The following is a 16404-nucleotide window of genomic DNA, read 5'->3' on the forward strand; positions in this document are numbered from 1 at the left end:
ATAAGCTAATTCTAACTGCTAACTACAGAAACTACTCTTACAGAATTAAGCAGACATTGATATTGAATGGATCTCGCAAAAAATCCTCCTTTAGTTGTATTTGCTTGATATAAATCATCCTGATAATTGTACGTAACAATAAATAACAGAAACTTATTGTTGGAATATATGAAAGAATGAGTAATTGTAATAATAATGCACATAATGTATGTATTTATAAGGAATGGCAAAGTTCCTACTTTTTCTTTTTTTGTTAAAAATCATTACTAACGTATCCTTTTAGATAACAGTTATTTTTCTGCTTACCTAACGTAATCAATACTACCGCACATGCCCAATACTATACGAATCGATTGTTAAAAGTAACCATGTATATTTGGTCAATTCTATTTGACGATATATTAATTAACACAAACTGTATTAGCAACGGTGAGTAAATTCAATTGGCCTTCAAATTCGGATATTGTACAGAATCCTATTACTTTAACTTACATACTCCTTTGAGTTTTACCACTCATACTCATTACCGAATAAAAATTTTCACTTATTCCGTTACAAATAAGGATTCCGTAATATCACTAAGTTAAAAGTTAAGTATCCAATATATAAATTACAGTTACTTAATAGTGTGATGTTCCATTTATCTTTTCTTTAGTCAATCTAAACAAAATAGGAATAGAATATTAGACAATAGCTCATGAGAATAAAATCAATAAGTAAACAGATAACGACGAAGCGATTTGCCAGGTACAGATATAATCAAATACGACATGGCATTAGATAACAGATTCTATCTTATCTAATTGATAATTTTTTTACGTGTCCAAATCTACATTTTGAATAATTAAGATGCAAAATGCTTTTACAAGTAAGATAAACCAGACAACAATAGGTATTATTTCAATTTCAGCTTTAATAGGGTTGCAGACTTTCATATTTTAACAGTTTTTTCAATATTGGCCACGCTGTTGATGAGCTTAGCATGCTTGTCTGGTAAAACGGATAGAACTACATGATCGGTCGACCTAACCAATCTATTTTGTTACATACTTATAGCGGGTTTTAAAGAAACAAGCAAACGTGATTGACCTTGGCTGTTATACGTATAATTTGGACAAGAAAGAGTATCAAACTTTGGTATTATCATGGATAACTGTACTAATTGCTATCTCAATTTAAATCTTTCAAAATTAAGCGACACACATGAACAACTAAGTTCCCGCATTAGTATCATCATCGTGAATTTGATGTTCTTGTTGTTGGGATTAATATTCAATCTAACTCTTTTCAATTACTATATTTGCAAGAAGAAATTGATGACGGTTACAGAAGAGCAAATTGTTAGCTTGGCAATATCTGATATGCTATATATCATGATTGGGTAAGTTGATATTCATTACTAACTGTTAGTCAATTTAGTTATATTTCAGAATTCATTAATTATAAATCATGGAAAACTGATTTAAGATTAACATAAAGGAGTTTAGGAACTCAAATGGCTTTTAATAAATGGGTGGTTATATCAATTTTTAAGCTATTTACTGCCATGGCCAGCTTTATTTGATTCTCATTGTATTAATTAGTGATTATTTCTAATACTTAAAATTGGAAGTAATTATTATTTTATACCCCTCATTGTGAATTAGAATCATTCTAGCGAGTCCATCAGTTAGGAAGGAAACTCTTTTTATAGGAAGATTACATACGGGCTTCCAATGTAAACTAGTAAAACATGAAATGTGCAGTAACCTTAGCAATTTTTACAGAGTAGCTAGTACTTTAATGTTATTTTTCTAGCCTTCTTTGGACAGTTTTCAACTACTGATGATGTCTAATGCATGAAATGATGAAACTGACTCTGACTCAGCTAGATATACTATGAGAACATAAGTGTAGACTGCATTTAAAGTTGATGGAATATTATCATGAGTACATCGCCATTAAAATTTTAATAGTTCCACGAAATAAAGCAACATATTTTAGTTTAATGGCGTTAATGCTTGAAATTAGTTCACCGTTACTTATAACAAACAAGCAATCAATTTTTTTATGATCTTCTAATAGTTCTACGGTAATGTTACATGATAAGTGTTACATTTCACAAGAGCGAATACAAAAAGCAGTTGTTTTATATTTTTACTCTGAAAAATCAACATTTACAACACATGCGCACATTTTATAAACAAGAAATTACTATAATTTTAATTAATGAAAGACCACGCTGTCTGACTAAATCAGAAAATTGCTATTAAATGTTTGTATTACACCTATTGATGAGAATTTCAATTTTTCACCTAACTATAATTGTTATTTAAGCACGTATATTACAATATGGAGCATTCTATGTAATTGCTCAGCGATCGATAAATTTAAAATTATTATTGTAAATTTTTTCTCAAAGGCTTTGATGATGCATCATTATCTCATGAACTGCAATACTATGAAAGGGAAAGCGAAATAATTTTAGTTCTTACATTTACACAGCTACAAGTAATGATTAGTAATTGTGACAGTGTTATATACTGTATTAGAGTAGAAATATCTATGTTAGGATGACCCTGTTAGCCTATCCTTATTTAGTTAACTTCTAATTTGGATATACTGTATTCTAATATAGCACTGACTTTTTATGACAGTGACACTTATACACATACTGAAATTAATAGCCATGATAGTGAATGCAAATCATCTACTTACAGTTCGAATTATTGTGATTGTAATTTACTTGCAGTAGATTGTAAATTATCGTGGAAATGTTCCGTGATAGGACATGTCGTAATCTGACAATTCTGTTTTAGTCATCACATGTTTATGTTCGTAAATACTGTTGTCCGCATTAAGGGAGCAGTAGCTAAACTTAATATATAATTCAGTAAATGATTCCAATGTTAATCGTATTAACTATGACCCATGAACTATTGAGGAATATTACATAAATGCAGTATATCGTGTAATAAAGTAGATTCTCAAACTTAGTGTTTAACGTAAAATACGAGGCGTTTAAGTCTTTGTGTAGTTTGCTAGTAGAGCAAAAGTGTTTGTGATAGTGCAGATATCGTTCCTTGATACGTGGTTCAAGGAATTGACTTATTGATCGTACATTACGTTATCTTGTTGCAAAGCTATTTTGTGACAGTAATATATAATAATCTTATTATCTTATTGAAGATTAATGCCATACCATCATAAACTACTAATCTACACATTGGGATGTATTGTAAGATATTATTAAAGAATTAGCAAGCTTCTTCTATTACGAAAAATATCAAGATTTGCTTTACAGTAAATTATGTATCGATTTAAGAATTATTATGAACATTTTATTTGTTCATATTAAGGTGTTCATTATGTATTATTCAGCAGTATGAATAACATAATTTTGTATACTAATAGTTGTAAATGCTAATAATCTTATATTTTATATACGCTCTTTATTTTTGTAGGTCTGGCACCCAATTACTAATAGCATTTGCCACCATAAACAATCAATTACCTATTTTCTTATATGATTCAATCGCTTGTCGACTTCTTGCTGCTATTCAGGCGTCGTTGGCCAAAGTTAATGTCTATACTATGACATTGATTTCGGTTACCCGTTATGCAGTCATTGTTAAACCTATTAAATATCAACCCTATCTCAAGCCAAGATATAATCGGATTGTTCTTGCCATTATTTTTACCCTATCCTTTGGCTTATCGATTTTGCCTGTTTTTCAGTTATGGGGAAAATATCAATATTCTAACCAAACTGGTTTATGTTTTCCACTATCGACGGCAGAGAATGATCCAGCTGTTGTTTCTTATGAAGTTACCATGGATTTAACATTTATATTAATACCGTCTGTTATTATGTTTTTTAGTTACTTTAAAATTATTTTACTTTTACGTCTAAGCCGACGCCAAATTACAAGTTACCACAACAATAGTACGAAAAGCATTAATGCAAGCAATTCTACTAATACATTGTCAGCAACTTCATCGATTGCAAAAGTCGTTTCTTTTACCCTTCAAAGTCGTCTATCATTTCATCGTAAAAATAGTGTTAGCTTTCGCTCCAGCATTCGCCAACTTGAATATCGATTAACCAAAACGATTATGCTAGCTTTCATTGTCTTCTTAATATCTTATTTTCCCCATTCAATATCATGTACACTTGCACTGTTTGGTATTACCATATCATCGACAACATCAACAATCCTACTTCATTTAACATACGTTAATGGTATACTTGGTCCGTTAATTTATATAACTAGAAGTGCTAGAGTGAGACAGTCGTTACGGTGTAACCGACGCATTATTCACGTTGCACATTAAAGGAATTAATTACATATTATAATTATTTGTGCTATTAGCCAATATCGTAAATATCAATTTATTATAGATAACATCAACAGTTTCGAATAAATACAGATACCAATCTGCAACTTTAAGTTGAATAAGTATAATACTTTTCATTACAATTAGCGTGGTAGAGTATTTGCAAAATTTTTATTGTTGTCTAGACAACGCTTTGATTAAAATTTTAGTGAATAATATGCAGTAACGCCATTGTCGCCATAACATTTTTTATCACCATATCAGTAAAGTTGATAATATTATGGTACGTAAAGACAAAAGATTAGCGTGGCTAACAGAATTTGAAGTGATCTATGATATGTAAAAAGTATTTACTTTCATTAGCGAAATTTGCAACTATTAATACAATGGAACCAATTCGTACTTGTTAGTAACCATCAATTTAAATTATAATTTGCCGGAAATTTCGTTGCTGATTTTCGCATTGAAATAATTTAACGTTCTTAGTGTTAGTACTCAAATCTAGCCATATATACCCAATACTGATGCCAAATATTCTCTACAGTTCTTCAACATGTTGTTGTATGAAATTTAGGAATTAATAAGCTAGGGTGATACCTAACTTACATGTGCCAAAATATTGTTAGCGAGCAATTTATAAGCATGGACAATTTTATCTCGGGACAAAATTTTCACAGCTAAAGTGGCATTATTGTAATTGCTTAATAAGCTGTTGAAGGCAATAACTAAATTGTTATTAGATGTTGTTGACACTGCTCATTGAAGTCGCAACACATTATTATATACGGTAAACAAAATACGTCTGCCATACTTTCAAAGCAACCGTTTCCGATTGTCAGTTGAATGGACTGTTATACAATTTTTAATACTCGAATAAATTCCTTTTCAATCGATAGCTATAGGACAATAACAACAATCCAAGAATAAAATTGATTTTTTGTGAACTTAATCTACTAATTATCGTACACAACTAGATTTTGCAGTAATAACATAATTCTGCAGGATGTACGCTGCTAAAGTTTCAAATAAATATCAGGTACAAAATTTAATTACGTACATTACTATTTTAAAGTACATGTTAAGCATTCTTGTTATACAATATAGATTGAATTAATTCTTTGACGTCCGAGATGGATAAGTAATGCAACCGTTGAAGAATGCGCTTTTCACTAATTCCAGCTTCCATTAATTTAGCTGTATTCCCGCAAAGAAGAGCGTCATCCAGGTCATGATTCCAACCAATAAAGTCTAGAGTGTAACGATTGGGAAATTAATCAAAGATCTAGTCTATTGGATTTTACTATCAGTAGACAAAATCTAATAACTTATATACCATCTTTCGTTTTGTTATGCTTTAAATAATAACGTGTGTCATCACACTTTCCAGACAAAGCACGATAGACGCATGCCACTCCTGCCTCCGCCATTTGCATACTAGCAGCAAGAGCCTAAATTATTGGATATTCCAGCTTATTCTATAGATTAACTAATTCATATTCTGTATCGATAAAAAATAATTGCATTTAATTATTAGATAGTGGTCATTTCTTAGCTAACCTTGATTTCAGCGTTGGTATCTTTTCTCATATCTTTCTCCCACATGCACTCTATAAACATAGTATATGCAATAAATGTGGCCAAAATTATGAGTATCGACAGTATTCCTTATTGATTTAATATTTGGAATCAAATTTTAAAGTAAAATGCTCTCGCGCTTTATAAGGTTTTAAAATGTAAACTACTTAAGGTGTTACATGTGCAGTTAACTATTAATTAGTTTTCTTTCATAATACCATGGTGTTTCCGCATTTCTTGTACTTGATCGGCAACGCTATGTGCAGAATATCTGTCGCTAGATTTTGCATCCCGTAGTTCATAACCGAAATCGCAATAAAAGTATTTGCTAAGGATTTCCTCGTTGATTTGATTACTAAATTCCAAGTTTACATTTTGATCGCCAGTTGAAATTTTCGGAATATCAGGATCGTCGTTTTGTTGATTTAAATTTTCTTCGTCAATAAAAACGATTTGTTTTCTATGATTTTTCTCATCAACTGCTGCGGATGCTTCATTATCCAATATCGTACCTTTACAAAACTTATCGTGGTTATCATCACCATTATTTAATCGAACTTGATCCTGTATTGTAACTATTATATTAATGAAAGATTTTAATAACTAATATTCACAAGCTTTACGATACTTTTACTAACAATCAATTATCTGCTGTTGTTTATGCTTGCTCGATAATGTTAGTAAATCATCAAGTGATTCGCGGCCATCCTTATCAATATTATTCAGGTACGCTAGCGAATAAAAGGGTATAAATGGAATTTCGTAATTTATGATTCTCTTATGAATTAAATCTACCATCAATCTAGATAAATATTTTATAGTTACTTTAGCAGTAATATTGATATATTAAAGCAAACCTGAATTTTTTCCATCATCACTGTTAATTTGTATATTTTCATAGTCCAAATCACTGTTATATGCTTCACCTCCACCGACAACAGGACATTCATCCTCACCTTTTGCTGGAGCCAGCATGCCATTTTGGCTATTAACTTGTGGTAAAATAACTTGACTATCGTATTCATGACCAACAACACGGTCATAAAGGGTAGGTTCTGGTTCATTTAGTATAATTTCCTCTTCCTGACACTCTTTATCATTTTCGTTTTCAGATACAAGATCAATTACTGGCGGATGTGAATTTTGTTCAGGCTTGCGAGAGGAACAGATTGAAGCAACTTCAAAGCTTGTGTCAGTCCATAGTGTGATACTTGGCTCTCTTTTTAGCCGCTTGTTGCTTCCGTTGCTGATGGATATTTTCGATTCACCTTATAATCAGCGAAATAGCTGAATTATGATATGTTAAAAATATCTATGTCCTCATGCTATTATTAAGATAACATACTTTGATGCTTCATGACTTCTACTTGTAACTCTTTCTGCGATTTTACTGCACGACGATAGTGCTTTCGCATCAACTTCTTCTTGTAATGGTCCTTCATCGATTGCCACGAATGACAAGTTATCTACATACACAGTTCATTTTTCGTATTAGAGCTATTGACAAGTCTATTATTAATGAATACGAGTATTGTACCGTATATAAGCATTACAAAGATTGAGAAGGAAATAAAGTTGCTACCTTTTTCTTTTCCATCTTTTTCCAAATTTCATTACCACCAGCTGGTAATGCAGGACTACCATAGTTTTCAATATACTCTAAGATAGCAGCATCTTCGGCAGTAGTGTAAAATAAACGACTGAATAGAAAATACAACGATTATTTCCCATCTTATCTTACGTAATAAGCTATAGACTTTTATTGTATTCGAGTGCATTGCTTTCTTCTCAGTCATAGTAGTTCTTAGAAGTATTATCACTATACCGTATATCGTATGTATATTCATGCGCTAAACTGGAAAGCATGATGTGGATATACATGTTACGAATACTGATCCTGGATGCAGAAATGTTTATCATAGTATACATTCATCTTCCGCTATACTACATCTCTAATAGCTTTACACAAATTTTCTTCGACAGAATCTACCGTGTAACATTAGTAGCTATTTGTAAGATCCTTCTTGAACTGGTATTGCTTTCTTTATATTCTTAGATATGACATAACAACTGACCCTGTCGATGATTTCTTAGTGCAAGTTTCAACCGCTCCTGAACGACTATCCGGACACCTAAGGAGAAAAAGTCAATTTGATAGTTTTGATAACAAAGTCTCTACTTGTTAATTCAATAGTCTAACACTTACATATAACTTTCAATGTCTTGAAGAGCATTATTGGCTACAGAATCGAATATGAAACTTGCGGAAACATAACCAAGAGGCGTTAGAGTATCAGGTTCAGCAAGTCTAAGTAAACAGTGTTACACGTACAATTGTCAATAATTTCATCATCATTCTAAGTATTTAGATACAAGCTTAACAACACCAATGTTGATAAAATTTGATTCACAGCGACAACAATATCACTAGAATAGATAAAGTCCCTATTGCAAACATAATTTTAACGATATTGTTAGCCAAACACTACCTGATTACACCATCAGTAGGATGGACAATAACTTGACCGCCACAACTCTGAAAAATTGTAAAAGAAAGCACATCACTGACGTATTGCTTTTACAGCAAGTAGCAATGTACTCATTGCTACTTTATACAAGTTTTCTTGATACCCTCAATTAGCCGTAGCTCATACTGAAAAATTTTTATCTGTACTTGCGACAATCGATTGGAAGATTAAACTTGCATCGCTACTGCTTTTTAAATTAATCTATCAAAGTCCCAAAAAATCTTGACTCCATTGCAAACTGGATGTTCAGAAATGAACTTACCTCGATCAACGGGCGTACTTTCCCTTTCGTAGGACATGGTTTAATATAAAATTTCATCGGTTTACCATCTGCATCTTGGAATAGATTTCGATTGAGGTTATCCCCCATTTTTCTCAACACTAGCTATACTGTCGTCAGCCTTGTATGTTAAAGCAAGAGCGATCAATATTCGATTTCGAATATCCGTCATAAATAGGCTTAAAGGAATATTGAAGTCAGGAAGAAATTGCGGGCAAGCATTGGCAAACAGGAACAGCAAGATCTAGCTAGTGCAGCTAGCGACGACAACCTTGAGAATTTGAGTAGATTGGATATCAGCCAAACTGAGTCTGCGCAACCGATGGCCTGGATTAGTGCCAAAGCTTTTAAGCTTTTAGTGAGGAATTTCCAGAAGAATTCCTTTCAGAAGTACTGTACTTGTACCTAGTTTTGGTGGGGGTTAACGTTGATATTATTGTTTTTATTGCCATATCAAACTGTCAGGGTGGATTCTAAGTCGTTGATTCCCGGCTAATAGATAAGATTTTGCTCGATTGGATGTTACTGAGGCTGACATCAATCCGATTGAAGGATCGAACAGCTCATAATTGTGCATTTATCGTCACAGAAATGAGCCAAAGTTTGTTGATGCTGCTAGCCCATTAATGAACCGGGGACCACCGTATAACTACAGGATGCTTTACTTAATTACTAAATAATGTAATGTACATTGTGTTAAGGAGGTTACCGTAAACTTAGTTATACGATTTTGTAACTGTAGAACGTTCCATTCCAATTATACAGTATACTTAATTATGAGGTTGTAACTTGATAGCGATCCATTCCGTTCATTCTGTAGTAGAAAGCCGGTTCTTTAATCGGGCAGTTTGCTATTGTCCCTGATAAAATTAAATATTTATTTTACAGGGTTTCTGTTTGATCATACTATAGCCCGTATTCTCCAAAGATAATGTTATAATTACAGAACCTTGCACTGTACCTGGGACTAAATAGATAACCCCTCATTTACTGGCCCGTGATTGCACAATGTTTTGCAACAAAATGGCTTTAGGTTACGTTACAGTAGTAGTTCCATACCAGTTTGCAGGCTTTAGCTGATAAAATATGCTTCAAGTGCATACCTACTGAGTAGTTTGAAACATTGCAATGTGTGCTATAGCAATTCTATCAGTCTTATCATACTGCAGTATTCATATTAGGATTTTTATCACTAGACCCGACTACTTGCAGTTTTGCTTCTATATTACACTACTAAATGAATGCATTCATGAGCTCTACATTATTATGTACGCATAATGATACACAACTACAATAATCGTATCTTAAAAGGTACTACATACGTACAACGTAAATGTTACGCTATCTAAAGTTTCTTAGCATTATCAGGCATCGTATTGTATAAAAAGTTAGGCAGTATTATCTTCTTTCTAAACTAGATTGCATTTGCCACCAGTGTATGACTTTACTACTAGGGGAGAGCGATATGATAAGAAAACTGCCAATAAAGCAAACGAGCTATAATCAACTCATTTATTGTATCCAGTATGGTCTTGACTTGTCGCATAAGGCGTTAGCAACTAATTGAATTAATTTAATGGTATTTCTACTAACATTTTTGCTATTCCAGATTGAATTCGTTCCATTACACTGTAGATATTTTTCATCAATTCGGTAAAGGACGGTAGTGTTATCAATACTCCTAACTGCTAGTAATGGCCTTTATACAGCAGGATTATCTACCAGCTGATATATACTACCGTAGAAAACATTACATGCACATTGCATGGACTTGGCTCTGATTTGTTAATCTGCATGATACGCAAACTATACGTAGCAATCCAGCCCAAAACTTAACAGTAAACTTTTAAAAGTTGCTATGGCTATTTTAACCGGAGAGTTCATAAGCAAATTCGGCTAGTTTCTATCCGATAAAAATATTTTGCAATATCATCTCCTGCTTGCTGTAAATCTATTATGAATTGATTTGTATATAGTATTTATGATGTTTACTATCATAAAAAATGGAGGTTATTAACGTTTTATGATGAGAACTACAGAATTACAGTAAATCTCAATAGACGGTAGTATCGGCTTGGATACGAGGCACGTTATACATAATAGTAATCAGTCAGCACAGGCAATAATTACGATAACATCCTTGAAAAGAATTCAACGTAACTTAAATGTTTTGAGGTACCGTTATTATTTAGTGATAGTTTCGATTTACCATATAAAGAATCACGGTCGTATAAATTGCATTGGTTATGTACAGTACAGTATAGTAATACTTCCGTGACGCTTACGCCATGGATTTGCATTGCAACCATCCATCTGAAATCAAAACAGCTCATTAAATTCGATTCTCCAATCAAAATTGTTCCCATCGATAGAGTATCACGCGGGATCACAGGCCGGCCACACTATCTACGCTTTGTGATCCAATTTTCGTTTCGTGAATAAATTCCAAAGTAATATCTCCACACCATTCATGGGTAATGCCTTTATGGCGAAGCATTGAACTAAGGCGAACAGAAGACTGGCTACAATGCAAATGGTAAATCAGTTACAAGTCATGCTTTAATGTACACTAGCATTATGGAGTAATGACCATGAAGTAAGCTAATTGCTAGAAATGCGCGATGATAAAGTCATCGATGAATGAGTCAGAATACCTAGAGTCGACTCGAAAGACATCAGCTGGAGTTAGAATATAAGTATTTCGGAAGCTATTTTTAGGTAAAGACATGGCCGTTACGGAAATATTCATTATAGGTACTGAAACCTGTAGAGGTAAATAAGATCAAAACGGCAATTACCGTTATTGTATCGCAGGCGCAGAGCTGAATTTATCGCAAAGTATTTCTAAGATGGACAAAATTAGGTTGTTCTAGATACTGTAATGTTTTGAAAGCTGCGCTTACGTAGCCAATCATCAAATCAAAAGTTGACTTTTCCTCTAAACGATACCAAACTGAGGCATTTAAATATCTATGGTCCTTCTCAACTGAAAGGTGAAACTGCTCATTCCAGATCGGATCCTAATAAGTTATCAAAGCATAAATCGTAATTAAAGGTAGTACAGAATTGACCTCTACACATAAGAAATGATGTCATTAATTAATCAATACTCTTACAGGTAGTACAACGTGAGACATTATAGCACAAAACTTCGCGATTTTGATTAATATATCTTACACAAGTTGTAGTAATTTCTGTGGTTCTACTAGTGCTCTCTCCCCCAAGGTCGTCAGCAACATTCACCACGGTATCCTCTTCATTGTCAGTACCGTCATATAGTATCCAATCTATGTAATTACAGGAAGTTAATAATTAGAAGCCTTGTAGGCTTGGACAGACTGTCGACGAGATTAGATTGTTACAGATCTTATATGATAATAGCAGAACCTTTCCCTGGGTGAGTGTTATCGTCAAGTACACCAAATTCACTATTTGAAACAGCAGCGGCTAATTTAGCAGAGTCTCTTTCTACAGTGCTTTCTCCTGGAACCTCAGAGGTTGCATCATGTAATTGGTGAGATCCCATTGGCTTAATTTGCTTCCGTTGAATTTTTAAGTTAAACCTGAAACCAAAATGTTCATAAACGTAAATAATAAAATGCAGAACATATACTCATACGCATTTATACAGCAAAGCAGCCATTACGGCTAACCTGTTCTTGCCCTTGATTTGCTTTACCACTTCTTTTAATGAAGAAAGGGCTTGGTTATCGACAGCAATAATTACATCGTCCTAAAGATTGTTTAGTTAGCTAAAATTCATAGATGATAATTTTGATAATTTCTTGATCTACTAGGTACCCTTTTCAAATTTGCACGATCAGCTGGTGAATTCGGGATAACTGATTCAATTATAACAATCTCAGCTTTCTGACCAGAACGTGAACTTCTTCTCATATCAAAACACTGTAATGAGGTAATTTCAGCTAATATATATCCAACGTGCCAACTAGCTATATTATTTGTTTGCAGTTAGAATATACATGACGTACCTGTTTGAAGGTGACTCCAAAAGGCGATGTTTCGTCTTTTTCAACTACAGTATCATGAGTTACCCAATAACCATACGGGAGTCCAACTTTGCCACTCATAGCACAAAATCCTGCGGAATGTATGTAGGATATTTCGCATAAAAATATAATCATTTGGCCGGTTTAACAGCAACGTAATAAGTGTTTACGCAACGAAATTTTCTAACATATCACCTAATGATAATACACAATAAACCGATGTCGCTTTTACTGCTCGAGATAGACGAGAGCAGCTCACCACTTTCACTGATAATTGCCCGCAAGACAATTTATTGTTGTGTATGTATACCTGTGTATATAGCAGTACACATAATCGATTATATCTTACGAAAAATCTCCTACATTTAGCCTACAAATATAGTTCGGTCTTGCAACTTTACTCACGTCTTGACGGTCATCCTATAATTTGTTTTTGTTATCGAAACGTAAGTGAATTTACAATAATGACTAATTGCTCATGAAGTTGAAATTTTTGATCAAACATATGATATACTATGCATGTGATTTTCAAAACTTTTCCTTACCTCGTTATCTAGTCTTGGTATAAACGGCTTCATACTAAAAATAATTAAATTCATTATTATGAACTGTAAAGAAGAATTCGCAATAATTTTGGGAAGGCCGTGGGATTATTTAATCGTATACTTGATTGTTGAAGATAATACATACCGAGGTACAGCATTGGGTAAAGTATGTTTCTTCCTTAAGGATCTTCTCAACTATCAATATTAACAATCTAAATTTAGTTTCCATCCGAGTTTGCATTAAGTCTGATACAAATGCAACAGATAAAACCATTACTTGGTTGGTTATAAGCGAAGCTAATTGTGGAAGTTTTCTCCCTTCAAATAATGTTTGAGCTTGAAATTGTATCTCAGGCTCCTAGGCATGAGTAAAAACGATTATATTTGAAGATTCGGAATATTTGGCGGCTGATTATAAGTAGGATAGGTTAAACACCAGCATACTTTGTAAAAGGAAAAAGACCAATGAGAGAATGGATGTCGAGTCAATTTTAAGCCAACTTTTCCTTTTAAGCTAACAACTTTAACGGAAACGTATGCGGATTTTCCAAAGATCTAAATGACAATATTAAGACAGTTAATAATCTCTGCTAACGAAATCTAAAGATTGTACGAAGAACGGTCCAATTGTTTGCATTCTCACCAGATCGACATCAATTGCTAATTGGAATCCACCACTAACACGGACGAGTTACATTGGTATTACAGTGTTAATTAAGTTAAAAAGAAAGAGTCAACGCCCATTTGCATCATACCACAATGTTTCATTTTATCTGTATATCGTTTAATGTACGACTCTGGTTATACCTATAACTAATGTCGAGAGCGAAATCAATTTCCTAGATGGTAATCGTAAATAAAACCTAATAAGACATTATTTTTGTGGAGAGAAGTGAATATAGTATACGGCTTCAGGCCATAGTAAATTGATAATCATGGACATGCTTACCTCTGGTACTTTGCTGGTATTGTTGTCCTTCGAGCTTGTTCTAACGATAGAAATCTTTTTGATGATCGGTAGTGAACTTCCTAATGAATAACCATTAATCTAAGCATAGAAAAATAGAACACTTATCAAGAATTCATATAGCAACCTAATCTGACGATAATACGTTAAGAAAGCTGGAGGCTGCTGTAAGAATTTATGCGGTACGTATACGATTAATAGAATTTTAATAATTATATTACTTTCTATCAATTTTGAAAGTAAAAATGAACTTAACTTTCAAAGTAAGATGAACACATATCAACCATAATCTAAGTGATAACCAAATTGTTTCAACGTGACATACCGTAATACCAGTAATAATTTTTCCAGCCGTAGTTCGTAGCAAATCCTCGAATTCTCCGTGGATTTTCTTTAAAAATATTCTACGGTATAAATATAAGTATTAATAAGCTATTTGAAAATTTACAATTACACGTCACATCATACTGCATCACTACAACACTACAGGCATTACGTTTTAAGCAGTCATTGGCCGTCATAGAATACCTGCATCATCCTCCTGTACAATAAAGAGCGCCTTAAAACAAAATATCTGACCTTCTAACAGCATCATTATCCTTCCATTCTCGGAATAGATAAGCCATAAACATATTAAACCAGCTACATGTTTCTGATTCAGGCCTGCTGTCTGCTTCGAGTATTTTAAGCAAATTCTAAATTATTGGATATACGCAAAACAGAAGAAATCATTAACACCTATTTTCCAATAACAGCAACATTATGAGCTGATAATTAATTGATAAAATTTAAATACTGTACACTATATATATATATATATATATAGGGTATACATACTCGTACACATGTACGGTATTTGTAATATGATGTTGAATAAGATGTCTATATGTTAAGTAAACTTCAATCGTAGCCCTCACCTGCTTCATATTTGCCATTATACTATAATATCAAGGATCATTTCTTTAGTATTGAAATGCTATATAGCATATGTAGGTGCTTACGTATAATTTTAGTCCTCTTTTCCGGACCGTGATCAATGATTATATTAGCTACTAATGTATAACAATGCTAAAAGGGGGAAAATGGTCCTGAAATATAGTACTTCTTGGACGTTATACATTGACTAATTCCAGTACCGTTGATTGATACAAAATTGCTGCACAAGGTACTGATAGTCAGACTTGATTTAAATGTATTATCGGTAACTGATAATAGCAAACATAACTATTTCTATTCTTTAGATCATCGTTAAAACTGATGATGCTGTGACTAATCAACTAATTAACTGAGGAATGAAGTGTTGCTAATCATTAAGTGCAATAGCAGCTAGTAGAGAACTATCTTGACGGATTATAATTATTTGATAATACCTTATCTAGTTCTACCGCTGCCCAATCATTCGATTTATCAGCATTAACTTTCGGTAAAGACCAAAAACTCTTGTAATAAATGTAACATTGCAGGAAGATGGTTGTTACAACACCGGCAAGAAAACTTGTAATGATTATAGTTATCATGCGTGCAAAATACGAGCTCAGTGATTATTACACGTAGTATACAACAGCAGTGGACGATGAACGGCCAATTTTGCTGGAACAGGTGAGATGTGATGCTTAATGGGTTAGTTACTTTATTTTTAGTCCCGTAATCAACGTACTGATGTCGTATTAGAAAGATATTTGAATCATCGCTGCTTGAATTAGAAATTGATGTTGTTGAAGTTTGCAATTACATGCATTCGTAGTCACATCGAGCAGGATTAATTGACTGTAATTGAGTTGACTTTATGCCACTATTGGAAGAGTACTTGAGATTAGGAATGGAAAGTTATACGCTCTCCTCCTCGTTTGAGCGTCCAAAATACAGTACTTTAGGATACAATCGAGTAAATAGGAAATTTTTCAGCTTCAAGAGTGACTATCGAGTAGTGTTCCGAATGAAGATGGATAAGATGGGCTTAATATTCTCTCAGCTAGGAGACTACAGTAAGTTGAGATTTCCTAATCCAATGTCTCAAACGTTACTTGCCCAACACTACGTCATCGAAACCCATACAGTTGCAGCTTGTGAAGACTACTGACTGCGTCATAGTATCGTTGGAGTGATCGGACCACTACTAGAATACCTGGACTGGACAGTGGACATTGGACATTCTTTTGAACGGACAGACATTCGGACTCAT

General features: G+C 33.4%; 3 protein-coding genes across 3 annotated transcripts; 1 reads left to right on the forward strand and 2 right to left on the reverse strand.

The window, feature by feature from the left end:
* Positions 1 to 856: 856 nt before the first annotated feature.
* TRIADDRAFT_56128 (uncharacterized protein) lies at positions 857 to 4314 on the forward strand (the record flags this gene model as incomplete). Its single annotated transcript, XM_002112231.1, has 3 exons — positions 857 to 868; positions 1308 to 1381; positions 3444 to 4314. 3 exons carry the CDS (start codon positions 857 to 859, stop codon positions 4312 to 4314), a joined length of 957 nt encoding a protein of 318 aa, XP_002112267.1.
* Positions 4315 to 5395: 1081 nt separating this feature from the next.
* Positions 5396 to 8790, reverse strand: TRIADDRAFT_56129 (uncharacterized protein; the record flags this gene model as incomplete). The annotated part of the gene is made up of 12 exons (XM_002112685.1): positions 5396 to 5565; positions 5651 to 5765; positions 5875 to 5924; positions 6111 to 6467; positions 6531 to 6623; positions 6750 to 7160; positions 7238 to 7358; positions 7475 to 7592; positions 7968 to 8024; positions 8099 to 8200; positions 8382 to 8428; positions 8683 to 8790. The coding sequence occupies 12 exons, from the start codon at positions 8788 to 8790 to the stop codon at positions 5396 to 5398; spliced, it is 1749 nt and encodes a 582-aa protein (XP_002112721.1).
* Positions 8791 to 11086: 2296 nt separating this feature from the next.
* On the reverse strand, positions 11087 to 16404 carry TRIADDRAFT_56130 (uncharacterized protein; the record flags this gene model as incomplete). Its single annotated transcript, XM_002112686.1, has 18 exons — positions 11087 to 11222; positions 11355 to 11464; positions 11604 to 11720; positions 11878 to 11987; positions 12088 to 12263; positions 12354 to 12433; positions 12502 to 12606; positions 12693 to 12802; positions 12906 to 13020; positions 13256 to 13289; positions 13401 to 13450; positions 13533 to 13613; positions 13700 to 13810; positions 14205 to 14303; positions 14548 to 14626; positions 14802 to 14917; positions 15593 to 15661; positions 16348 to 16404. 18 exons carry the CDS (start codon positions 16402 to 16404, stop codon positions 11087 to 11089), a joined length of 1755 nt encoding a protein of 584 aa, XP_002112722.1.

The sequence above is a fragment of the Trichoplax adhaerens genome, genomic scaffold, assembly GCF_000150275.1.
Source record: "Trichoplax adhaerens TRIADscaffold_5 genomic scaffold, whole genome shotgun sequence".
NCBI lineage: Eukaryota > Metazoa > Placozoa > Uniplacotomia > Trichoplacea > Trichoplacidae > Trichoplax > Trichoplax adhaerens.